At 36.2% G+C, this 27,717-nt stretch overlaps 1 protein-coding gene across 5 annotated transcripts in view; it reads left to right on the top strand.

Annotated features, from left to right (window-relative positions):
- Nucleotides 1-26,238, top strand: part of ERBIN (erbb2 interacting protein) — a 119,378-nt gene extending 93,140 nt beyond the window's left edge. For 3 of the 5 annotated variants that reach the window (XM_082301463.1, XM_082301460.1, XM_082301459.1), the window contains 10 exons: nucleotides 526-696; nucleotides 1,474-1,656; nucleotides 3,841-3,958; nucleotides 5,683-5,866; nucleotides 6,655-8,158; nucleotides 16,551-16,682; nucleotides 18,422-18,631; nucleotides 19,698-19,790; nucleotides 20,385-20,459; nucleotides 23,090-26,238. In XM_082301463.1, coding sequence (XP_082157589.1) covers nucleotides 526-696; nucleotides 1,474-1,656; nucleotides 3,841-3,958; nucleotides 5,683-5,866; nucleotides 6,655-8,158; nucleotides 16,551-16,682; nucleotides 18,422-18,631; nucleotides 19,698-19,790; nucleotides 20,385-20,459; nucleotides 23,090-23,197 — 2,778 coding nt within the window. In that variant the 3' untranslated portion in view covers nucleotides 23,198-26,238. The remainder of the gene's footprint in view (nucleotides 1-525; nucleotides 697-1,473; nucleotides 1,657-3,840; nucleotides 3,959-5,682; nucleotides 5,867-6,654; nucleotides 8,159-16,550; nucleotides 16,683-18,421; nucleotides 18,632-19,697; nucleotides 19,791-20,384; nucleotides 20,460-23,089) is intronic. The other 2 variants (XM_082301462.1, XM_082301461.1) reach the window with 2 other exon arrangements.
- The last annotated feature ends 1,479 nt before the right edge of the window (nucleotides 26,239-27,717 follow it).

Raw genomic sequence — 27,717 nt, 5'->3', positions numbered from 1 at the left:
CAGCCTTTTCCTTACTTTGACTATGGGTTTCACTCTGCTGAATAAATCAAGTCATCAGTTATTAGTTTAGAGTATCTAGCAGGATGAAACACTATGGTTTGGATTTTTTGTTGTGTTTGCTTTCAGTCTGGGCATTATTTGGCCAAATCATTTTCAGCAGGGCACAAGGGAAGAACTCAAGCTGATACGTGGCAATGTAGGACCTAACTAGGAGGCCACCTGACTAATAGTGCTGGGGACAAGTGGGGAAACCGTGATAAATACTGATTTTATTTTGAGTGAATTACTGTTGGCTTAATCCTTGCTTGGAGTCATTGAACATGTTGGGGGAAAGGGAGTGAAAGCGATTCATAATCTTGCCTAGTTGTGTAAGCTTATATCTGCCTCAGTGCAGGTACACTTGAGTATCAAGGTGGAGTTCTAGATTATTCAGTGATTTAGCCTAACTAATTATTTTTTTTAAAGCTTATGTTTTAGTTCTAACATTTAAATAAATGTAGAGCCTTACTGCTTTTTGTTATACAGGAGGGCAATTTGAAGAGATATCCAACTCCATATCCTGATGAACTGAAGAATATGGTCAAAACAGTCCAGACAATTGTACATAGACTAAAGGATGAAGAATCTACTGAAGATACTGCGAAGGAGTCAAAACGAGAAGTCCAGACAGTTTCTGTAAAAGATGTGGGGGTAAAGGTTAGAGATAGCATTATCTTCTGGTTTCGCAAGAAATTCCAAAGGCTAAAGTGTCATTGCTTCCTTTTAATTCTCTTCTCCCTCCCCTCTGACGCTTTAGCAAGAAAAATTGTTTAGATTATATAGAACACTGTTTACCTCTTCCCCACCTAAGGAGGTCTGTAATAAGCGTCTGATTTACAGTAGCAGTCTTCCTCCTACACTAAGAACAAGAGAAGTGACTGAATTCTCAGGCAAATAAAAACTGTGGATGTCTTAAGGAGCTGACTTTGGTTTTTGGAGGACGGCATCTTTGTCATCCTCTGATCCTCTTTTATCTGCCAGACTTCACAATGAAATTTTGATAATCTCTAAGGATTTTACTGCTCCCCTCATGACTGAAGGTTTTGTGTGATAACAAGCATAACGGGCTGGCAAAAGTGTCCAGAGTCTCTAAGAGTTTGATGCAGCATGATAGGTGGTAGGACTATATTTTGGTGCTGACATAGAATCATTGTAGGTATTGGCCTTTTTGATTTTTTTTTAATTTGACTGGAAATGTAATGGTACAAATTAACACCAGTAAGGAAAAGAGTCAAACTGATTGACACAGGCTAGGGACTGTATCTTAGTAATCTGTGGCATTGTTTTAGCATTTCATACCTGGTGCATTCTGTACTTTATCATTTCAGAGCTCAGGTTTTTCCATTCCATTTTCCAAAAATACATAATGTCGGCTGTATATGTCCCTAAAAACCTTTCAGCATGTTTTTTCTGCTAATATTCTTAATTCTGTAGACTTCAGAAACTGGTTCAATAAAGAACAAAGCCGATGAGAGAAAGCAGTTTTCAACAGGAAGCTCTGTGCAGAAGCCTAGTGAACCAGAAGCTGAGCATAGCACTGCAAATTCACAGATGACTGCACTTGTTAAAACCTTGCAGAACACAAAAACAATTGTCAACCATGAAGAAATGCTTGAGGTATGGCATTGCAATGAGCATTGTAGCAGTCAAAAACTGTGCTGGTGTTGTACTGAATTTGTTCTTCTGGGAGATGAAAATTTCTGTTGACAACAGGAGAAAGTTGGCCTCCATATGTGTTATAAATTCAGATGGTTTTCAGTACAGTATTTTTCTTGCTTCAGATTTTGTTAAGTAAAAGTTGAAACAGCTATTTAAAAGTTCATAGTAAAAGATGCATGCATTTAAAGAAGAATAAAGCAAACTCAATTAAAGGTTGACATAAACTCTGAAAAGACTCATATTTTGGTAGAATTCTCCAGTTGTTGCTTGATTGTCAATACTTCATTAAATAATCACTTTTAATTGTTGCTGAAATGAGAAAACATCAGATCAGTGGTAGCAGTAAAGTTTCTGTATCCAAGTATACACATGCATTTCAAATAAAAAGCGGAAGGTGGGTTTTAAAATACTCCTCTGTGTTTACTAGTGAGCTATCAGGAATATTACTTGAAATGTATTTACCTCTTATAGTGAAGGATTTTAAACTTCTGAACTTCGCATTTCTCTGACAAACACCATGTATTCATTTATTTAGAAAGTTTGAGATTTATGACAAATTTTGGAAGTTGTCATTCAATCAGTTCCCAGTCACAACCTGTAAAATACTTCTTACATAGTTTCACAAGTGGATTGATTTTTTTTTTTTTTTTTTTTTGCCTGTGTTGTGTAAGCTGTGGAAGGTGCCTATATCATACTTTTGGTGAAGAGACTTGAGGGACAGGCAGTTGTGGCTGTCACTGGCTACTTCCCACTAGGGTGTTCCTGCTTCTGCATGCTTTTTGAAAATAATGGTATTGACATATTTTCTTTAATTTAAAAATGTAATTTCAGAAGATCATGATAGTTGTCTAATGATAGTGACAGTAAGTCTTTGTAGCTGTAGTAAGTAAACAAGGAAGGTATAGTGAAGTCCTTACTTCTGTGTATTTCCTTACTTCTTGCTGGTAACACTTTTGCAGAATCCACATAGCTAAACTTTGCATGTGTGTAAGCTTTCCATTTCAGCATTGACTTGTATGTTACATCCAAGAGGAAGGGAATGTGGTAGATGCAGTGAAGAAGTTGGTTGTTCAGACTGTAGAGAAAAGCGGATGGATTTTTATTTTTAATTAAGACTATCGTAGCTTGTTTGCTGCATCTCAGTCAGGTTTGTCCTTCCTGCAGACCCAGGAACTGGCCAGGTAATTGGTATCATGGGAAGGTGGTGCTCCAATAGGTTCCATGCATTTAGTATTCCAAAATAGTAAGAAAAAGTGAACGTGGACAGACTCTTTTTGCAATATGCAACATGGATTTCGTAGCAGGAGGCATGTTCACTGAAAGAAATTTCTGCTTCGAGGAAAGAAAGTATGTTGGGGGTTTGTTTCTTCAAAATATTACTGGAAGCAACTGGGTTTTGAGGATAAATGAATATAGGGCTGGCAGTAGGATACTGAATAAATTGCATGGCTGCTCTTGCAGCAGCTTTGTCTATTAATCTGTCTCATAAGTGCACTGAGTTCCATCTTATGGTTCAGAACTCATGATTACTAGCTTAAATGTATTCAGCGCTGCTTTATTCTTCTGCCATTGCTCTTGAAATTAAATAACCTCTTTTCGTTTTGGAATTTACCCCCAGCAAGCTACTGTTACTCTGTTTTTGTTAGATGGACTAGGCAAGCCAAGCTCCTTCAGTCTTTTTGCACAGCATACCTCTCCATTCCTAAGACTGTCTTGCTCATGCTACTCTATAGGTGTTCTAGTTTGGGCTCTTTTCTTCAAAACCAGCTAGTCAGTCTGCAGTGTTTGCTGGTTCAGTGATGACTTTGTGACGTGGACTCAACTGGGTGCTCTCTCCAGTGGTGGAATGAAGGCTTCATCTGCTTGCTCCAAGTAGTTTCTTGCAATTAAAGTTACCTGTCGGAGTGTCATCCCACAGAGTTCATCAGTGACAATGCAAGTCTGCATGTGCTACTCCTTAAAGATAATTCAGTTGACTTGCACTGTAGATGCACTACAAAGTTGTTTTGCTTTGCCTATGTTATATGGCTGATCTATCTTTTTACCCCTTTATTGTTTAGTGGGTGATAGTTTAGATAGCATTTACTTTAAACATTTAAGCTACTCTTTGAAATGGACAGCATAAAGCTGTTTTTCCTTTAGCAGGAGTCAGAAGAATTGTCCTCTGATGAAGAGATGAAAATGGCAGAAATGCGACCACCACTGATAGAAACCTCCATAAACCAACCAAAAGTGGTAGCCCTAAGCAATAGCAAAAAAGGTAAGATACCATAAAAAGCATTGGAAGTGTTCTGTTATTTGGATAATTTTTTGACTCAAAGTGGCTAGTTTTTCCAATTAAATTAAGTAGGCTTAACTCATATGTTTTAAAAGAAAGATGATTAATTCCCTAGTTAAGCAATGAAAGCAGGAAAAAATTGCATTTACTAGAGTGCATGTTAGAGAAAGCTATGTTGATACCCTAATTTTCTTGATTCTTGTCAGATTAAATCAGATGGGAAGAGGAGGATGTGTTTTGGGCGGTTTTGATCTTGAACACACTCTTGATATGCTTAATACAAGGGTTGCAGAAAGTGGTATTGGAAATACTCTGTATCTCCCTCTTCACCCAAATTTTGTGAATTATTGCTGCTATAGGCAGTTGCTATAACTGCTGCTATAGGCAGCGGTATCACTTATTTAAATTTCTGTACGGAAGCTATGCTCACTTCCTAAGGTTTAAGAATAAACTTTCCTTGTGGAAACTCTTTCTCCAGAGTTATTTTACTCTTTTATTTTTCTTCCTTCTTCTAGCATGAAACTTCTGAACATTTTTTTTGTTAACTAAGTTTTATATTTTCTGAAATATAAATTTGGTTGGGGTAACCATTTCCTTAAGAATAAGAAATGGCCTAGGATTCAGAGAAAACATGATCTAAAAATGGGATAGGAAATAGTATTTTGCTTCATATGATATCCAAGTCCAGTACATCCAGGACAAAAGGCTTTTCTGGACATTAGATGTAAAAAAGTGAGATTTGGTGAGGAGAACCACATGGTGGAAGCAGCAAGAGTCTGCTGAGGATCACATACAGATGAAAAGGTGGATGCTTATAAATGCAGTCCTTGGATTTTAATGTCTGACTAAAGTACCAGGTCAAAACTTCTTTCTTGTTTCTGAAGATAGACATTAGTTCCACAAATTGTATGTGTTTGGCACCTGTAACTGGCTTGAAGCAAAAATTTAAATGTATTTGTTTCTACGCTCGTGTCAGAATCACGGCTGGCTTGAATTCCCCCAGAGAAATTATTTTTATACGGATGTAGTATGTAAGTATGCATATATTATGCAAGAATCAATGTGCACAGGGGTAAATTACTCTGAAAATGTTGTCCTAAGGGGTCTGCAAAGCATGGGAATGCATTGGATTCAAGATCTGCAGAAGAACATTTTTCATTGCTGGGTTTTTACTTTTACTAAAAAGCTATATGGAGCTTATCCAGTGACGTAGATGGTTCCAGAGTACTTGGCCTAGTAAATAGCACTTTAACAATAATAGAATGTTCAAAATCAGGAACTGTGTATCCTTTCAAAATACTGCATGTGAAGCAGCTAATTTTCTTAGGGTCCAGTAGACTCATACAATATACAACTTTGAAATCCTTATAGTAACAGAAGTATGATTTGATAGATATTTTAAGGAAGTATTCAGCAATGTAGCACCAGTGTATGACAAGGAAAATGGGAATAAAGCAAGAACTTGGATTTAATTAACAGATAAAGTCTGTTTACATTAGGCCAGATATTTTTGAAAATAGGAATGATTTCCAACAGTATTTTGTAAGTTTAAGTGAACTTTGCAAAGGTGTTAGCTTACATTTTAGTTTCTGGTAGTAAGAATTACTGAAGAAAAAGAGACAATTTCTAAATACTATACATATACATATGAAATAGCTATGAATAAGATCTGTGTATCTAACTGAATTGGCAAATTTTTATTTCAGATGGTTCAAAAGACACTGATTCCTTATCAGATGAAGCTACCCACAATAGTAATCAGAATAACAGCAACTGTTCCTCTCCTTCTCGAATGTCAGATTCTGTTTCCTTGAATACTGACAGTAGCCAAGATATTTCTTTCTGTTCTCCTGACAAAGAAACACATGCTACTGTTTTATCCAAAATCAGGTTTGTAAGATACTGTGAATGACTAAGCAAATACAATGGGAAAATGTTACTTAATATTTTATATTGTGTTCATTCCTCTAATTCATTCATTTATTGTTCTTTTATTTTTGAAAATTTTAATGTTTTATAGTAAGGTTAATAATGTTCTCTTAAGGTCAATAAGGTTCTAGTAAAAAAAACTTGCAGAGACTAACATCAGTATACAATACGTGGTTCCCATTTCTCTTAATAATAGGGGGTAATAATTTTATCTTTTTAAGTTTTTATCCCTAAAAAATATGTCTGTATACCATTTTAAAGGTCTGTGTTTTTATTTGCTAATTTTGAAAATCAGTTTGAAAATCAGCATGACTATTAAAGGTTCTTAAAAACCTACAAAGAATGGAATTACTCTTCTAGAGCTTTTAGTTAAAAAGTGCCATTTTTCATAAAAACTGCTAATACAAACAAGACAATTGTCCAAAATGGAAACTGAAAGAAAGTTAATAAAAAAACCTTAAATTATTGTCACTTTTTACTTCTTGACACTTTTGAACTGTTTTTAATTATTCTTGTTGAATTTAGACAAACTTCCGAAATCACAGGATGCAAAAATGTTGCCCAAATGAGCCCTCTATATAACATATTTCTTCAATATAAGACAGCAAATCATAAATCTGTTTCTTTGTCCTGTATTGCATGCACAGCATGGCTGCATATTAATGTTAATTGTCTTCTAAAATGATTCTTAGAGAAACATGTTCATGCTTATGAGAATTTCATTTAAGAGCCATCTTTTTTTCCTCCAGGCGAGAAGATGAAAATTTGAATAATCTTTTGCAAAATGGAGGAGAATTGAGTATAACAGTAGAAGAAAAACTAAATATGCAAGAGAAGGTTACAAATTTGTCTGAATATGAATTAAGCATTGAAGAAAGATTAGGCCTGATAGGAAAAGGTGTTGATCTAAGCACTCCTATGGAGGAGTCTCACAAATTAGACCAAATAAACATGAATATCAATAAACTGGTTAGTGAAGAGGCAGTGCCAGTTCCTGTAGAAAAGTTAGAAACACAGAAAATGGTTTCAGTAATGGGCTTTTTGAATAATAACACAAAAGAAGAAAGTCAGCACTTGGAAAATGGAAATAAATATCATATAAATAAAGTAAATGGACATCCTGAGGAAACAGTACCGTCTCCCAGTAAAGACAAACTACCAAAAAGCACTACAGTTGATGGGGATTCTGCTGAGCTGTCTGTTTCTAAAAGCACTGAAGATTTGTCACCACAGAGAAGCGGTCCTGTGATGAAATCTCACAGCATCACAAGTATGGACAGTGGTGGGCTGAAAATCTATGATAGTGTAAATGAGAATGGATCTCAACAGCTAAACTCAGCGGTAAAATCAGGATCTGATACTGCAGATGGAAAAAACATAGTCCGAAGTAAATCTGCTACTCTTCTCTATGATCAGCCTTTGCAGGTTTTTCCTGGGTCGTCGTCATCATCTGATTTAGTATCTTCTACAAAAACGGTGTTCAAGTTTGACTCAAATCACAATCCTGAAGGTGCTAATGTAGTGAGAGGATCAGTGACAGGTGGTGCACAGATGCTCTGTGCTCCCCAATACAATATTCAGTACAGCAGCAGTGCAGCAGCAAAAGATGCCTTGTGGCCCCAGAAACAAAACACCCAAGTAGAACAAGGCAGTTTACCTCCTTCACGTCTGCTTAGGTCTGACAGTACAGAAACTCCCAGCTATGTAAAGCATTCTGGCAACATGAATTTCTCCAATCATAACAATGTCCGGGCCAGCGCTGTGTACAGCACTCATCAGCGGATGGCTGGGAGACACACAGATCTGTGGGCCGTTCCACCAGGAGCAGCCAGGCACACTCTTCAAAGGCAGAGCAGTGTATCTTCTACAGCTTCCATAAATATCGGGGATAGTGGCCCTTCAAGGCGGACCCAAGTGCCTGAAGGGGACTACTTAACATACAGAGATTTGCATTCAATGGGAAGAGCTCCAGCAGTAATGCCGGGACAGCAGAGGCCTCTCTCTGCCCGGACATACAGCATTGATGGTCCAAGCGTGACCCGACCACAGAGTGCGCGGCCGTCGGTGAGCGAAATACCGGAGAGAACTATGTCAGTCAGTGACTTCAATTACTCACGGACTAGCCCCTCAAAGAGAGCAAACCCAAGGGTTAACTCTGAGCACTCGTTGCTAGACCCTGCAGGAAAAACTAAAGTCCCTCATGACTGGAGGGAACAGGTGCTTCGACATATTGAGGCTAAAAAGCTAGAAAAGGTAAAAACAATAATTCTGGGGTTTTTTTCTACTTTTCTGTTACCTAGATATGGAATAAGATAACTACTCTGTTTTGAACAGCTTTTAATTACTAGTGAAAATCAAATTTTGATCCTGCTTTAAAAAAGATAAATGTGTTTCTGATGAATATCTGCGAAACACTCAGATGGTAGACTGTAAATGTACTTTTCCCCCAAAGAAAAAAAAAACACTGTTGTTTTTACATCATACTTGCCAGTTTAGCCAAATTTCTTTTGAATATATGAAATAATGTCATACAGACCTCCTAGACTGCAAGGCCAGCTCTTTTAAGTTAGGTAATTTTTATTGTAGCTTTGTGTTCACAATATGCTGAAATACTCCCTGACACTTAATCTTTCTGTTCTGCCTTTTTTTCACCCTATTTCTTCTCTTTAGGAACAAGAAAAAAGAAAATCAGTAAAATCTATTTGGCAGTATAGGTCTGCAGCTTTAGTTGCTGAAGAATTCAAAAGCCATAATTAACATGTATTTGCCTCCAAGCCAGTTATCTTTTGAAGTTGGGTATCTGACAGATTGTTGAATGAATATTTATTGCTGTGAGATGAGAACACTTAAAAATCTTGTTCATTTCAGAAAATCACAGTAGGTTTTGATATAAGAAGAGATGATGAACAGCATTCTTTATGTACTATAAATGCCATCAAAAATTTGAGCTGCTATGTAGAGCTGAACAATTACATATCTTCAAAGAATTTGAGTAGCGCCTGGAAGAGTGTAATCTCTACTGTCCAGCTAACCCAGTTGAAAATATCATCACTAAAAATGGCTAGAATGTCATTAGCCAGAGCATGCTTCTTTGGAAGGGAATTGAGTAAAGCATCCAAATGACAGTTTGATTATGCCAGCTAGATGGATTCTGTTTTTTAGTTTCTTTTCTAAGAACATAGTTTGCTTTGTAATTATTATGCTAAATACTTGAATATCTGTGATAGCTAGAGAAATTTAATTGGAGATGGTTGGAAAAATTACTTTTAATAATGATTTTTCTTTAGAAATCCCAGTATTTGAAGGGATGGGATTGCTTTTTGGTTTTTGGGGGGGTTTGTTTTGGTTTTTTTCAAGTTGCATAAATTCTGGTGACAGAAAGGGCTGGGTTTCATTTTTTAAAGAAACCTGCACAAAAGCTGTACATATTCTTCTGATCCAGGTGGTCACCTGGAACAGGAAGTTTCTTGGGGTAGTACTGTGCCATGTGGAGACCCTTTGTCCCACAAAAGGGTCACTAATCTCATCTTGTTCCAACTCTAATAAAATGGGCATTCCCTCATTTTCCATTCTTCTGGATGGGTATATCAAATCTTACATGAAATTACAAGAGAAGCAAAAATACCAGCAATCCCTGAGTACAGAGGGAAGCAAAACTTCAGTGTGCGTCTAATGCAGTTTGTTTGTAGCTTGCTCTTTGGCATGTTAGGAGTGCTGTTTAATGCAGCAGTGATACCTCTTTGGGTCTGCAGCAGTGTAGTCACCTTTACTTAAATGTCATCAACTGCCTGACCTGATTCCCTTTATATCTGACAATACTTTTCATTATGCTTTATAGGTAAACTTTAATTTTCCCTACTAGACTGATTTTAGCTGTGCATTTAATTTAACAGATCTTTTAAGTCTGTTTTGTATGGTCTTTTTTGTTCTGGCCTTGAAGTGTTTTAAAGTAACTTGTACTTATTAATCTGAGACTCACTTGTGGGTTTAAAAGTGAACATGTATATTATTGTCTACTTTATATTCTCTAGGATATAACTGACTTAAAAAGGAAAATCTGAACTGTGAAACATGTAGATACAATCCTTTATGGCAGCTGGCAAATATGATAATGTGGAAATTCTAGGATATAACCGAGTATTTCTTAGTTCTTTTTAAATAATGCCTTCAATATTTCTGTTTGTAATTAAAAACTAGCCAAGTGGTGAGAGTGCTTTATCTATAAAGCAGACTTCTGAAACGTTTTGAAGTCTGAAAAACAAATCCAGTTATTAACAGAACTCATTTAAGGAACAAGTTCAATTACAGAGCTTGTTTAAGGACATTTATAGGAAACTACTTTGACAAAGCTTGCATGGATTTGAAATGGCATTTCATTTTTTTAAATCTTAAGATACAATACTGAAAAAAGCATGTATACAAAATTAGGCATTTTGATGAATATGAAGTACCTATTTTCTTGACCAGTATAGGTTAATAGTATTACTTTTGGTGGGACTCCCCCATTATTCAGTTTAATCATGTTTATAATTTCTATCCTGTGCTTATTAGGAAGTAGGGTGTAGTGGGCTTTTGGGGATTGCTTTTGTTGGTTGTTGTTTTGTTTGGTTGGTTTTTTTTTCCTTTTCCTGAATGTGGTTTTTTAACATTTAGTAACTGAGGAGAGAGGGAGGAGTGAACCCACTTATATTTGTCCAGTGGTGTCTGCTTGCTGGACACATTGGAGAAGCTAGTTCCTTATTTATTAGCCATTTTTACCTGATATAGGTGGGAAAAAACTTCTAAGAGTTTAATTTCATGAGCAGAGATACAGAATAGTTTTAAGTCTAGCAAAAATGATTTAACAATGGTTCCAGCCAAATAGCCAGCATTTGTAATACCTTTAATAAGCTGTAAGGGTCCTGGTATAGGCCATTCACTTAAGAGTTGGACTTGATGATCCTTGTGGATCCCTTCAAACTCAGAACATTCTGTGTTTCTGTGAAATGTAGAGAATAACTAAAATTATCCATCTGGGTGAATGAAGCTGAAAATAGTTCATGAGACCATTTGTAAATGGAAGTCCTGCATATATGAGAAGAAACAATTTTCTTACCTGATGCAAAGCATATTTTATTGGGGGATACAGGAGCTTATTTATATGTCAAACTGCTCTCTAGTGGTTGTATATATAAGATGTTGGAAAGCATGTAGTCAATTCTGCCCCACCCCCAACCTCAAAAATGAAGTGCACAGCAAGTTTTAAAAACAATATTTTTCAGCATATTTTCCTTTTTGAGTGTGACTTGCCCATTTTACTACCAGGTATGTTACAATAGACTCCTACAGTACTCCTGTTGGCTTTTATTTAGGAATTAAAACTAAAATACCACCTGTGTAAAAACACTAGTGTCACACATTTTAATGTGTGGTAGAGGAATTACTCTTTCATAAATTGCAATAAGAAATCTCTGCAACAGTTACATGTAAATATCTATTACATGACCTTGCTGAGTATACAAAATTAGTTACTGAGCCTGATTCTCCTTCCCTTGCATACGTATATTTTCCTTTTTTTGTTGTGGATCGAGAAAAATTTTTGTTTGTGGGCGTTCATTAGGTGTGTGTTTGCTTTCAATTCTAATTTAATCTGAAATTAAGTTCTCTGTTTTTTATCTACTTTATCTACTATTTATCTAAAATGCAGAGCTTTCAGAGGAGGGATCGTAGGTTAATTCCTTCTTTTTTTTCTTCAGAGTTGTCAGTGTACGGTGCCTTATTAAAAGAAAAATGTCTAGTTGTTTCAGTACTAATATAGAATTCCAGTTTTAATCAAAGTTTGAAAGTTTTTCTTCAACACTTTTTTTTTATGCTACATATCTAACATGCAGAAATATTTTAATTGATATGGCCTCAGATTTTTTCCCTAGTTAAACTTGCTTCAGTGTGTCAAGGACAGTGACTTCAGTGGGTCATACATAAAATTAAATGCTTAAGTGTTTATAAGATCAAAGCCTGAAGAACATTTTTACAAAATTACATATCTGATAAATTACAGGAGTATTATCTATTTAGTAGTTGTTAGGTTTAAATTTTTATTTTAGTTACATTTACCTTTTTTTCTCCTTTTTGAATGGACAATTGAGCCATCAGTGTGTTATAATGATATTTTGTGGAGTTCAGAAGTCAAAACACCACACTTTAAAAGGAATAAAATTCTTGTGCATTTGATATGTAAACAGCAAAAGTTCTCAATCTGCAAACATTTTCTGATAGTAGAATTTAAATTATATGTAGTTTTTCCACATGTAACTCTTCAGTAGAAAGAGTCTGTTATGTCTATTCTCTGGATGATGGGAATGAAAACTGAAGGGATTTCTAGACACTTAATATTGTCTCAAAGGATAACTTATGTCCACCTTTACCTTACAGTTGATTCTAGGTAATGTTACATAAACAAATAAATAAGACTAAGGCTTAGCAGTTAAGTTACCAGTTAAGGCTATTTCAAGATAGATAGAATGTAGCATCCTGTTCCCTGCAGATATTGAAATTATTAGTTCTTTTTCTAAGCCAAAATTTCATGGATTGTCATGATGGATTCCAACCAGTCTTAAAATTGCAATGTTATTCCATATAGATTCTCCTAAATAAATTCCACTATTTATTTTCTTGCACCTAAATTAATGCATGAAGGCATTGCAATTCCCAAAACATGCCCTTTTGGAGTCTGAAATGTTAATTCTTTCATAAGCTGCAAAATGGAGAATACGTTCTGGCTTTTATCATTAAAAAAAAATACAAAGTAAACCCCAGAATTATGCTACTAGCTGCCTGCATCTAAACTGATTCCATTAGAGGCTCATTTTGACTACAAATGAGGATGATTATGATGAACATACCTATTATTACTTTGTACACAGCCATTTTCTCGTGATGTATTGTAGTTTCTGATACAGACTATTGATGGCTGAATAACTGATTTCTAGTAAATGTAGCTTTCACAAAAATGTACTGAAACAGGACGTGTATATTTCGTAGTGTGTATCAGTTCAGAGTAACTGAAATAATACTTCTCAAGCCTCAAATATTTGAATTATTATTTTGCAGGCCATTATGCCTTAAGACACTGTATCAAACCGGGTGACTAATGGAGTTGGTACTTAGAATTAACCATCGTATTTAGTCTGAAGTTTAGATCATGTATTTATTCCATATTCAATTTTTAATAATTTGGAGTAAAAATCAGGGGGGTTAATGGCATCTGCATATTCAGATTTCAGAAAATGTCTTCTCTGGTACAGCAGTCTTCAGGAATTTTTGTAGGAAATGTACAACCTTCATTGTTCTCGTGTTGAGAAACAAAATTAATAGGGATGCTGTTCACACTCCAAATGCATCAGTTTCTCTCATCCCAACTAAAAATAGGTAGAGGACAAATACTCTTGTTTTGTCCCTAGGAATCTCTTCTTCTGTTAAACTAAAACTTTCTTACAAGCCCATGTAATTTTAAATAGTGTTTATTTTGTACTGTTAGTACAGCTTCTGGGTTTCTTCTAATTTAGCGTTGAGGTGCTGTGCTCAGGTAGGAAAGGAGAGTAACCGTGTTTGCAGTGTTCTCAACTCTTCCCTATATCAACTGCACAATCATTTTTTGTACTTTAGGTAAGAGTCTCTTCCAAGAGAGAAGGTTTTATAAACCCTTGAAAGTTCATACTTCCCAGATTATGTAGTCACCTTGAAATTCCCTTAACTGAAATCTCAGTTTCTGATGTACAAGTTCATACCTCTGTAAATTTTAGGAAAGTTCTCCCTCCCTATTGCAGATCTTAGGTTTTAAATCCTAATCTGGATTGTCACATGTCTTTTGTCACATAGATTGTCACTATGTATTGACCATCTGTTTCGTTCTAAGAAGAATGAATCCAGTGGATCTAGGGGTTTTTATAGTAAGATGGTCTGCTAGAGACATTTTGAAGAGGTAACTTTTTAGTCCCACCATGCATTCCTTCTATTTTTATTAGTCTTTTTGCCACTTACAGAGAATGAAGATGTACAGGAGCCTCTGAGAGATTCCTGTAAGGAGACTTCAGGGAGTTCTCTGTAGCTGTGGGGGAAGACCACCACCTGGTTAATTATAGACACTCTTATGAGAAGAGTAGTGAGAAGATGGTTTGAGGCACTAAGAAGCTAAGGAAAATTGGCTTTGGTATTTTCTCCTGGGTGTTTGGCCTGAAACTTAGAGGAGTGGTAAGCTCAGACTGAATGTCTAGTGAATGTAGATTTAAATGCTAAGAACAGTCTTCCCCTCCCAGGAAAGGGAAAACATCTGCAGACTTGTCTGGAAGCTTGAAAAATCCATTGACTAGAGAACAGTGAAAGGTGTAAAAGAGAAACATGAAGAATGCTCACTATGTCATTAAGACAGAGGTTATCCAAGAGCTTTGGCCAAGATAAAACAAGTATTGTCAGTAAATGCTGTTTCTCCAAGGGAGTTTCCAATGACTGGGCTACCAGACCATCCGGGGAATATGAGTATGCAGAGGCATATGTCTTTTATTATTAAACTAGTTTTAGTTTCACAAGGTGAAGCTAGGACAAAAGACCAGATGTTTGCCTAAGGACTATTTTCAAAATCAGATTAGTATACATAGTCAACAGGCAAATGTCAAAATATATTTATTCATTTAAGAATTGTTACAGTATCTTAGTCAAATTATACCCATTTTGAGCATTTCTTTCTTTAACTTGGAAAAATTAAAAGCTTTAGAGAAAACAACTTTGAATTTGCTGGGTTTTGATGCTTTGTGGTGTATCTTTTGTACAATAGTATTTTTTCATGAGGTCGTCACATTTTCAAGATAACTTTGTTTCATCTGTCAGGTGGCCCATGGAAGATTTTCTGTGTCTTCCCTTGTGCTGTCTTTTCATTTTGTTTTGTTCTGGCAGCTACAAAAGACCATGGTGGCAAGATGGTAATGTCTCTTGCTTTCATTTTGTTATCCTTGCCAATATTGCAGGGGTCAGGTTTGCAAGATAATGAAGCTCAAACCCAAACCGCTGTCACATCTGTCCTTGAGGTCATGTTACCTGTTTGATTGCCTGCAGTAGCAGAGGGGTAGTCACAGTTTCTCTCAAGCGTCTTCCTCTAAATGAGGCTTGTTCACATTCTTGAGTGAAGTGTTACTGGAATGCACTGTGGATATTTATCGGCATGGCTATATCAAGAAATTACAGTCACTCAAATCTCTGTGTAAATTTTTATTTTTGCTTTACTAGTAGTGGTGTGGGGGGATGAGACAAAATAGTAAGGGGTAATTAGATAGATTTCCACAGGTGTTTAACTTGACTGCCAGCTTCTCTTCCTACAACGTATTTGGTATGTTGCAAATGTAATGAAAACTTGAAAATTTTGATAAACACCTTTGTTGTTTTTTCAGACACATGAATATTTCAATGACTTTATTTACATGTAATTCGGCATGTGAACTACTGATTGCATGCTGATTTACAGTAAATAAAGGTAAATAGGGTCACTGAGTTGTGTTTATACATCACAGTGGTACTGTTCTTGCATGGTTTTTATCTTGCATGACAATGGAATATGTTTGTATTACATGTATAACATGTCTTGTGGTTTATGCATGCTGCACTAATCTCTGTGTTAAATCTGTCCCCTCTTTATTCAGAGCATGCTGTCTCGGTCCTTTAATTCCAATTATGCTGCAGTTAGCAGCTTTCACTATGGCAGCTCTAGGGATCTGCATGGCAGCCAGGGTAGTGTTGCCTTGAGTGTTGCAGACGGAAGAGGTTCTGGTGTGCACATTGTTCGAGTGAGTACCTTCAGGAGGCTATTGCAATATATAGAGGGGGAAAGAATAAACTCTGAGGGGGTCCTTAAATTGATAGAGTTATCCTTTTACATATGCACATTGCTTTAATAAAAAGAATATAATTTATATGCTAGAATATTTTTTTTAGGCATTAAATATTTTGCCTTCATTTCATATGCCGTAAACTTATTGCAGGGCTTTTCAGTTTAATGTCATGAAGTTCTGTCATGAAGTTTAATGTCATTGAGTTCTTTAACTGGCTTTATAGATGGTTGAACATAGGTAAAATTGTCTGATTTCATTGTACCTTTGTGATCAAGAGATTAGCATTCTGAATTTAACCTAGGCTGATAAGGTTTGAACAAAATCTTACTATTCTTCTTCTTCCTCCAAAACAAATTCTGATTATATAAATTGTACTGTTAGATACTGTAGGCATTCAAGAAAATTCATAGTCAGAAAATTTGAGGAAATGAGTTTTTAAATGAGCACCTTGAGTGGTATTATGGCATCCATAGTGAGCAGGATAAAGTCGACACAAGACTTCTTGAATCCTTGAATAGTTAGTCCCTAGCATTTGTTGGCTTTTCATATTAATTTATTGCTGATAAAAGACACCTCTACAGTTGCAAGATTTGTAAATGTCCATCAATATTTTATGGGTGTATGGTGTCTTGGTTAGTGAGATTTTTTACGTAGATAATGTACTAGTTAATCAAAAAAGATAAAGAAAGAGAAAACTCTTAAAATGTTTTATCCTGGGCTTCTTTTGAGAATTTTTTAGTTTTAATTATATGAAGACAGTTGTCTTTACTATGTCATTCTGTTTAAAGCATCCCCAGGCGTCTGCTCCAGGAGACCAGTGCCAGGATGAAGTATTCATTTCGGGACAGCAGAATTACTCATCTGCCACGCTTAGTCTCAAAGATATTCCTCCAGACAGCATGAAGAAAACAGCTGTGCAGGTAATTATCTGCATGACACCATGGATAGAATATTATTTGCTATTATTCCTAAAGGATGTATTTTTTATTAGTAGTAGAAACTTATGTTGGGATAGCAGTTGGAACTAGGGTTTCTTTCAAATGTAATACCCAGGCTTCAAAGCTGGCATAAATGAAACAGCATCCTCTTTTTGGAAGACAAAACAGTTGACTATATGAAGGAAGATAGTTCTTATGTTTCTTCAGTAGGTGCTTTGAAAGAAGAAATTTGCAACCAAACACGTACTTGCAAGTGAAATTTGGAATATGGCAGATGATTTCAGGAAAGTAATATGAAGGTGATAAAACCTTTTAATGGACAAACTTGAAATCTGCTGTGATGAAATTGTGATAATAAACAGAATTAGTAGAAGACACTCTGTATTCATCTCTAAGCACCATCTCTGGAGGCGGGTCTTACTACCATGAAGCTAAAAGGATTCTTCTAAATTACTACGATGCAGAAGTGGATTTTATTCTTACACCTTCAGTAATTTCAGTTGCATTTCTACAGACAGTGGGTAGTGGGAACTTGGATAGCTGTGGATACATTTTGCATATATAAACTCTACCTCTGGCAGTGCAACAAAAAAAAGTTTTCCTGTCATACTTTAAGTTTTCAGAAAAGGCAATGGAAAATTGTGTAAACTAAATACATATGATCTGTAAATAATATGAACATGTATTATATACACACATTATCATTTCTCAGAATCAGTTTGACATCAATACAACAGGGCAGATTTTGATATGTGTCCATTCACATAGCATGGTTGAAAGTTGAAATTTGCACACTTCAATTATTTGTAATACTGAGACTGTTTTTTAATATCCTTGTATTCCATAACTAAGGGGATACTGATGGCAGGCAGAAAAAATCTGTAACTCAAGCCTGTAGCATTTTTGGAATCATACAGATGAATCAGTGAGTAATTAGGGTGGATAATAGCATGAGGCATATGGGTGAGGAGGGAAGAAGGCTGCCCATCTCAACACAGAGCTGCACAGCTCAGCAGTAACTCTGGGGTTTCAGTAAAGAAACACTGCCACCTCAACATCATTCCTGGTGACATGGTTGGAATGCATGTATGTCTTGACAGGTGTGACCTCACTGCTGCTTGTCATCATCATACCTACCAAATCAATTACATATGTGTTAGCAATAGAGTAATATTTGCTGGAAATACTGCAATTTTGATACTAAAATCTTGAGCTTGGATGCAAATTTGCTCAGGGAGTTTCCTTGTGAAGTGGTCACCATAAGCTGCTTGGAGAGCCTGTAGTCTGCCAGCTGGGCAAGGAGGGGGGGATTTTTATTTTTGTATGATCTATTGGAAATTGTTACAAAATCTCTGAATTTTATGCAGGGAAAGTGCAGACTGTAGTGGTGTCAATCACGTGTCAATACCATCAGTTGCACTGCTAGAAAATAATGTTTGGGAAAACTCAGTGAAAAAACAAGTGCTAAAAGCAAAGGCTGTCTAATCTGTACTAATAAATTAGCATTCAAATTAAGTTTTTGTTTTTCGTATTTGTTCAGTAGGTCAGAGCTGATAACTTTAAACAAAATGGATATAATTGTACATGATCCAGAAGAGTAGTTTCAGTAATGTTGCTGAAAATAAGAGCAGTCACATATGAGAAGTATTGAATTAATAAAGCAAGAATCGAGGATTGCTGCTTATAAACTGTATGACCGTGAGTATTCATGTTTTTTTCAGATGCCTTTAACAAATGGACAAATGTGCCAGCCTCAGAGACTTCAGGCAAACTACAGCCAAGTCCATCATCTCCCTCCTCAATCATCAGTTGCAAGGCATCCATCTAGAGAGCAATTAATTGATTATCTGATGTTGAAAGTTGCCCACCAACCTCCCTATACCCAGTCCCAGTGCTCTCCGAGACAAGGTCATGAGTTGGCAAAGCAAGAGGTAAGAGTAAAATCTATCTGACAGGTATGACATCTGTCAGTCAGAGACAGTGAATTGTCACATTGTTTTCATTTATTATCATTTCTCTGTAGATGGTGACAGAAACAATATAGGGATTTATCTCCAGCAGATGTTATCTTAGAGCAATTCTACTCCTCAAATCACACATTCCTTCCGGTTTTGAGAGAAATATGGTAGAATTTTAACAGAATGTACCAGAAACTTAAATTTGCTAACTTTTTTTACTGAGCTAAAAATTAATTTCTCAACTAAATTTATTTATCTCAACTCATTATTTAGCTAGTAACTGAAGAAAATGCAAAGTCACAGTACAACTTACAGTACTTTCCATCTGGCATGCTTAAAAAACCTGCAACTCCAGAAATGTGTACCCATAAGCAAAAATCCGTAAAAAAGTGTGAGCAATCTGATGCATGCCTAATAATTATCAGTTTTATTTACGATAGACAGATCTGTATATAAGAAATTCTTATACCATTTAATGTCTTTCATTGCAACAGCCTTCTTTCTATATTGAGTTTGAGAAAATCCTGATAACTAGCTTTCTAGCTGTGCTAGAATGAGAATGTCCACTTCCTGTGTAAAATAAGGATTTTTTTCAACTCTTCTAGCAAGAGAAAGAGCACGGAGAGTTGGCTATGTAGAACTTGGAGTGAAAGTAGGAATGTTTGATTTTCAAAATTTATCTAGAGGTAGCAAAAAACCAGGAAGAACAGATTCTTTCACAGGAGCATGTATATTTGCTGGGGGCATTAAAGTAACCTATGTAATATCAAAATATCTCTGAATTTAAAGCCCATGTGGATTATGATTATAATAATAGTGGTATTGGAGTAAAACTTAAGTTACAATGATACATGATGTTGTATTGCAGTCTTGTTCTGCATTAATTTTATGAGATGTAATACTCTCTTGAACGACTTTTAAAATTTTTCATTCATTTTAAAGCTTTTGTTCACCTGAATTCCTTGGTAATAATTTCATTACAGTAGCTTTGAATGTAGAGTTTCAGCCAGTTTGTCTAATTTTGGTTGTAATTACTTAGATTCGAGTGAGAGTGGACAAGGATCCAGAACTTGGATTTAGTATATCAGGAGGAGTTGGTGGTAGAGGAAATCCGTTCAGACCGGAAGATGATGTAAGTATTTTATACTAACACTTCTTAAAAGCCTTCTGATCAATAGTGTTTCTCATGTTCAGCAAAGGGAGAAAAGAAAGTATATATATTTCCCAAACCACTAAACTCCAGGACTGGAAGGGAGAAAACTGGACAAATTATGTGGGAAATCAAGTTTGTAGGTGGTCACAGTGGTTGCATGACAGTAGAGAGGATTATTCCAGATGAGTGGTTCTTGCACAGTTCTAGTTAGCAGTTAGCAGATTTGAGATAGTGAATTATGGAGTGTACAATTAGGAATCCTCTTATAAAAGAGACAGTGATTTAGCCTACAGTTGTATTTCTGGTGGTCGATAATTCATCTTGACATACACATCTGCTAAATTAAACCAAGGTGGATTGCAATTTGCGCCTAAGCAACCCTTTAAAGACAATGCTGGATATTCAACATCAGAAAAGGAAGGCAGTCTCCAAAGCCAGAGACCTGTAGAATAGTATTGCATTCTCTTCTACTTAGGATGGAAAATTGAAAAAATGTTTTGGATTACATCTGTTTGATGCTGTCCTGTTTTTCATCAATAAGCTGTAAAAATGTTTCCACCTCTGTTTTTCAAGGGCATATTTGTAACCAGAGTGCAGCCAGATGGACCTGCATCTAAGCTGTTACAGCCAGGGGATAAAATAATTCAGGTATTGTAATGACTTAATTAACTAGCCTATGTAATATATCAGTTAGTTTTCAGTTTGCACCTAAGAGCAGAATGTTTCATTTTTAGATAGATTACCTATCTTTACCAGATTTATTCTTATATTCTGGGATGAAGCTTTTCATTTTCTGCTGCCTAACATGACAGTAAGTGACACAGACTGAAGCATGGTGGATCGTTTTTTCAAATTCACTTTCCATTTTTCACACTTCTAAAGACGAAAGAGAAGTGTCAAAAGATGTAAGTTGAGATGGAACATGAGCATTTCATTAGGCTGTACTGTATCATTCAATTACTGCATTTGTGGTCATTGACATGCAGTTGTGTGAACGCTGTATTGTCTGAACACCAGCACTTGCCCTGGCAGCCACTCTCCACAGTTGCACTCTGCTGTCACATCCCCCTCCGTGCTGCAGCTCCTGCCAGCCTTTGCCGCTTCTCCCCCACTGGCAGGCCATACATGTGTGAGTACTGGCCAGAGCTGCCCCTTTGCTTGCTGCTGTCTGCCTGGTCACAGCATGCACCTCCTGGCTGCCCATCTGCTCCTGGCCAGCCAAGCCAGGCATTTCAGGAGCCATGGCTTCTGGACTGCAAGCTGTGTTGTTCCTTTCTCTAGGAAGTCTGTACCTGTTCAGACCTTTTCTGGATTAGGTTTTTTAGAAGTTGTCTGATGAGCTCATAAGCTGTTTGGGGTGCGGTCAGGGAAATGAACAATAGGTTCATAGTGCCTTACTTTCTTAACCAAAATGGGCAAACAGGATGTTTGAACATTGTTCTAGCTAGCTACCCTTAAATTGCAGAGCTTGTTAAAAATAATTATTCACCATATCCTGAAAATGTTGGGAGTTGACTCTGCTGCATTTCAGTTTTCTAAAAACAGAACAAACAAAAAGCCCCAAACCAGACCCCCCACCCCCACTAGTATCTCAATTAAACCACAACATCCTGTGAACTGTTTTCTAAAACAAAGCCAAATTGAAAACTCAGCCTAATTCTTCAACTGAAAGATAAAGCCAAAAGACCCACATGAAAACTGATTTGAGACTAAGTTGTTCAACTAAAAGATGGCTTGTTCTTGAGCACAGTTAATAATCCTGTGCTTGTTCCTCCTCACTGGGGTGAGAGAGGTCCTAGTTCTCTTACTGATACGGGGATGGTGTTAACCCAACACCCAGGGTTACTAACACATACAGGAGCAGAAAGCATGTTAAACCTTTGAAAAAACTGTTAGCACATTTTTTATGTATTTGTAAAGTGGAACATATCTGAAAGGTAACTTCAGTTTTAATGGCTTATTCCTGTCTTTATAAAAGCCATCAAATTCCTTAATGAAGTTTTTTTATGTTGGCACTGCTTGGGTTTTGCTTGTTGTTTAATAAGGAATTCGGTTTGAAAAAGAGCTAAAGGACAAGTTGCATTGGCATGCTTAGACCATCAAAAGCCACTTCATTTCTCATAACTAAGAGTATTTTTTTCTTATAAAACAGCACATTCCTTTTACCTGTGATAATTCCAGTGATGATGTAATGACAGTCCCACTCTGTCTTGTTGCCACTCAGATTTCTATGGATTTTTTAAATTAATATCATCACTTCCAAAATGCCTTTTCTATGCTTGACTTTGCAATGTTCTCTGTAAAACATTCAATAGGCATGCATACTATAATGCATGTCTAATACGTATATCTAATAAAAATATTCTACATGACTGCTGACTAGATAATTGCAGGTAAGACTAGGGCTAGGACATTCTGTGCAAATTATGATTTGAAAGGGTTGTTGCCACTTTTGCTCTCTGAACAGTCTACATAAATGTTTCTCTGCATCTCTAGAAAGATTTGAATCCTTGGTTTTATAACAAGTAACAACAGCGAGCGTTCAGTGACGGCATAAAAACTGCAGCTTTCAGCTAAGGCACAGAGAGCACATCCAGTTCTCTGTCACCACATAAGTAGCTCAGGGGAAAAGGTGAGATCCACAGCGGGAAGAAATAACAGTTTAAATGAACAAATTTGTCCTTCTGCAACATTTTGCTGACCGAATTGAGCATGATCTTGCAGTAGTACACTCTGAGAAGCTGAGCTACAGGCATGTTTTCCCTGTCTTTTGTAGGCTACTTGGTCCTGCCTGTGTTTGCCAAGACAAACTTGTCCAAGAATAACATTATTGTTTAGAGTCACAGGCAAATTCAAGTTGGGGATTATCTCAGGATCTAGCACAAAAAAATGGTTCCCAGTGCCATTAATTTTTTTGTCATAGGCCTCAACAGTTTAATTTATCACAGAAGCCATTTCTAATACTGTGATACTTAAAATAGACTCTGTAATTGGTAGTACATTTGGTGTGGCTGTATTACGGCTGATGAAATAGATGTCTGATGTTAATAGTTTAAAGTTCAGTTTTCTTTTGGTTATTTGCTATATTCTTCCAAGGGTGATGCGGTAGTTTAGTTTTTTGTAGCATGCAGGTACAAATTCAAGTAATCTGCAGTGATTTATTCTCTGCATTCATATAGAAACTTTAAGGCTTAAATAAACTTACATGAAATATGACACATCTTTTACTAACACGGAATACAAGATTGTCGTTTTCAATTTTAAATATTTCTTCTTAGGCTAATGGATACAGCTTCATCAATATTGATCATGGACAAGCAGTATCTTTGCTAAAGACTTTTCAGAATGCAGTGGAACTCATCATTGTGCGAGAAGTTTCTTCATAAGTACTATGGATTGTGGGGATAAACCAACAGAATTCATTGAAGGACTATGGGGAAACGGAATATTTTGCATATTTTTATACATTAAAAGAATTCAAAAAGAATTATGATCAAAATTTGTACAGGAAATACTGAACTTGTGGTTAAAGGGGGAAAAACCACTGTAGAGAACATACAGGAAATAATTTTGGAAATGCATATGGTGAATAAACTTGTTTTTAAGCATTATAGCAATCTAAGGATCACTCCTCCAAGAACAAACCTGTGTTGTTTTTTTGTACAGATGGTAGGTTTATTTTTGGATAATTCATACACATTACTAAACTTTGTGCAAGGCTTTGTGAAGCCTCAGTTGTAGCCAATGGACAGATGGCAGGGCTGTCTGTCCTGTAGCTGTTTATTGCCTTTATTTTTATTCACCAGATATTAATGTGTTACGCTGAACCACTTCTGTAGATACGAACGGGGATATGAAGTGTTGGCTTTGCTATGTGCACATTGTATAGATGAATGGGTAGATGGAAGGTGGTGCTGGTTGGACAGAATAAAGGTCAGGTGAAACAATTATCTGCTATCTAAATCTGGAATCAGGAGAGAAGAAAAAGTGTTTAGTTCTGGAGTGTACGTCTACCAATAGAAAATGCAATAAAAGCTTATGGTGTTGTTTTTTTAGGAAGACTGTAACTACAAATTTGTGATATTATACAGGATTTGTTCTTAATGTAGTCATTGAATATTAATTTGCCACATGTGATTCATGTTTAGTTGTTTTCTTGCATACATTTATTTTTTTCAACTGTACTGTGGAATTGTGCCCAGAGATTTTTCTCTGCTATGGAAATCCCCAATTTTGTGGAAATGGTGATAATTTTATCTTTATAAAAAAGACTCCATTTTAAGCTGACAGATTTTGAAAATGAAACTGAAATGGCCAGTTTTTAAGATTGTTGCCTGTAATATATATTTAAACAGACACAAATGATGCAGGAAAGGTTACGAAAGACATCTTGATTTTGTTTGGCCTTTGCATTGCCTTGTTAATCAAAAAGGAAACCATACGTATGGAGCTAGGTAACCAAAGCAAGTTTGTGAAACTTTGAGCAGTGATGGAAAATTGCTGTGCTGAGATGGAGAGCAAAGGGAGGGTATACTTACAACCCACCAGTTTGTAATGAGGTTTCTTAAAGGGCTGTTCCTACAGGTAACATTAAATGTGAACTAGACACTTCAGAGTCATTAAAGGGTTTCTAATTACATTAATGTAATAGTGATTTACCACAGGCTGCCTTTGTTCCTTATTACTGTATAAAAGGTTCAATTATGCTTCTATTAATTTTGTTTACCAGAAACATTAACTTTATCTTTCTCCTTTGTAATTGAATAGAGACTGCATAGTCTGCAGTGATAATTCATACACGGTTGTTATGGACCAGGGAAAAGTGCCATAGAAGACCGATAACTGTTTTTAATCAGGGCTAATAATTAGCCTTTCATTGGAGCAATATTCAATTATTGCAGTTCATTTTTAATTACGTACACATTGGTAGTTTGAGACAGGTATAAGCGCTTTTTTTCAACCCAAAAAGTAAATGCTTTTAATAAAACTAGCAAAAACACCAGCTTCCTTTAGTTTTGGGACAATGAGCTGGAAGAGAAAGGAATTATACATAGCTAGCAGTAATAAACAGGCAGTACTTTTTTAATAAGTGAACTCCAATATTATTGCACTTCTTTCAAAGATGTTAACTATTGCTTATTGTACTGTGTATAGTTCTAATAATTTTAATTGAAACCCTTTAACAACTCTTTGTATATTTTAATTGTTTTTAGTTGATTTTCAGTAATATTTACATAGAAAATGATTTTTTTGATAAATTAGCAGAAATGTGCTGTATTTTGATAAAATTCACTTATTTTCTGTGTGCTGTTAATCTCAAAGAATGAGAAACATAGCTATATAATGGCAGGCTTCAGTGTTTAGTTGTTGTTTAGTTTCTATTTTTTTATTGAAAATGCAAATGTTCACATCACATGTTCATTACTTTTAATCATGTTATTTTTATCACACACTGCCTTTTAATGGGGATACATACAGACAAGTCCTAAATGACCTTGGTCTTCTACAAAACCTGTATCTTTGAGAAGGGAAAAGTCCAAAAAGCAGAACTGATTCTTTACTGATCTTGGACTGACTTTGTATACATTTTGCAGTACATTTAAATATATCACTGAGAAATTATACTGTATTGTATTTTGCTTTAATGGTAACAGAAGTTTTAAATGTTGTTGTGTCACTTAATTTTCAGATTTATGTATCACAGAAAAATTCTACCAAAAACTGTTCGGCTGGTAGAACTATATAAGTAGAGATTTATAGCAAGAAGTTTAGTACTTCTTGTGGAAATACTTGGCCAAAGCTTGTCTTCCGTCAGTTAGCAAATTAATCGTCTAATAAAACATGGATAATGCTGATTTTACTCACTAAATGTTTGAGTTTTCAGTGAATTGAAATGTGTTTGTTTTGTCAGTGTCAGTGTGTGAAGGTAAACATGTCAGATTAAATGATTTTGTGGGGAGTGGGAGAACGATGTCTCCTGAACTAGTCCAGCCAGGATTCAACAGGAGGAGAGACAATATCGGCACTTTTCATTTTGAATGCATTGTAAACTACATTTTGAATAGAATAAAATCCATCAGCAGCCTAAGTTACTCAGCATGGCAATGAATTGATGCAAACTGTGTTAATTCTTTCTATTCTTAATAGTTCATTAAAGAATCAGTTCAACTGATGTAATGAAAAGATGAAGTCTCCCACGTATTTATTATGTAAATATTTTTTTTTTATTTCTTTTTTGGACAAGTTAAAAAAAAGTGTACATACTTGAAAGCATTCTATCAACACAAACATAGCAATAAGCAACACACAGAATCAAACATGCATTATTATTTTGGTCTTGTTTAGAAATACTCCCTTGTCAACAGCTATGTAATGTTTCTATTGATCAGCATTTATTCAACATTCCAAATTTTTGTATATAATAAGACTGTTTCTGAGGTAACACATGGAGAATAGATAATAAACTAATGCTCTTTAAAGCTGTGTGAAATTGAATTATTTAAGTACTAGGAAATTCTCCATAACAGTATTTTATTCATCTACAGTTTTTGTAGACCTCAGTAGTCCATCAAATATCCATTAGTAAAGTCATATTTGTGTTCCTGGCTCTGTGCATCTCAGTGTCCACAGGTCTGTTCTAGGTGATTTCATTGCAAGACTGGGTTCTTCACAACAAAGAAGTATTTTTGTGAATAACCCCATGTGGTGGGTTGTCCTTGGCTGGATGTCAAGTGCTCACCAAGCTGCTCTATCACTACTCCTTCCCCAGGTGCACAGGAGAGAAAATAAGATGGAAAACAATTTGTAGGTTGAGATAAGGCAGTCTACTAAAGCGAAAGTTTCTGCACACACAAGCAAAGAGAAAATAAATAATTTTATTTTCTACTTCTTATCAGCAAGTGATGTCCAGCGACTTCTGGGAAGCAGGGCATCAGCACGGGTAGCAGTTTCTTTGGAAGGCAAACATCGTAAGAAACAAATGCCTCACCTTCAATCCTCTTCTTAGCTTTTCTATCTGGGCTGACATCATATGGTATGTAACACCCCTTTGGTCTGTTTGGATCAGCTGGCCTATTTGTGTCCCCTCCCAAGATCTTGCTTACCCCAGCCTACTGATGGGGGGGCAGAATGTTGGGGAGACAGCGCTGGTGCTGTGCCAGTGGTGTCCAGCAGTAGCCACACGGTGGTGTCTTATCAACACCCCTGTAGCCACCAGTGCAAAGCACAGCACTGTGAGGGCTCCTGTGGGGAAATGAGCTCCACCTCAGCCAGACCCACGGCATCCCGGTCTTGCAATGAAATCAGATAGGGCAGTGAGTGGCTTCTGTCACAAAGAGAGGACTTTAGTTGCAAGTTAAGTAGATAGAGAGGGATGCCTAGGTCAATGAGTAGGATTAAAATTAAGAGTATGCTGAAAGCATTCTGAAGAGGTGTACAAGGGCAAAAAGAAATAGGTGGTAAGGAAATTAAAGAGATAGGCACACAATTTCACAGGAGAGCTAAATTCAGCTTTACATCCAGTTTTCTTAGAAATCACACAACAATGCAGTAACACAAATAGTTTATAGTCTTTTTTTCCTTGTATATGTGGATTTGATATACCACTATTGCTATGTTCTACCTCTTCTACACAGAAAACTGATTCCCACTGTAAGAGGTTACAGCCCTGATGACCCTGGAGTATTGGGCCCCTTGTTATTTAGGTTTTCTGTATCTGCTCCCTACTTGGACATTATTTCATAACTCAACAGTTTGCTTTTTCATCAAGCATCTGAGAATACTGGCTGTAACTTCTGTTTTTCTGCCTGAAGGCACTTACTCAGAGAGAAAGTGTACTTTTTGGTATGGTATCCTTGCTGCCATGGATTAAATTCAATTTTGGAATGTGTACAGAAGATTCCATTGC

Source organism: Coloeus monedula, assembly GCF_965178545.1.
Source record: "Coloeus monedula genome assembly, chromosome: Z".
In the NCBI taxonomy this organism is placed as follows: domain Eukaryota; kingdom Metazoa; phylum Chordata; class Aves; order Passeriformes; family Corvidae; genus Coloeus; species Coloeus monedula.
The sequence above is the reverse complement of the archived record's forward strand: the minus strand, read 5'-3'. Positions and strand labels throughout refer to the sequence as shown.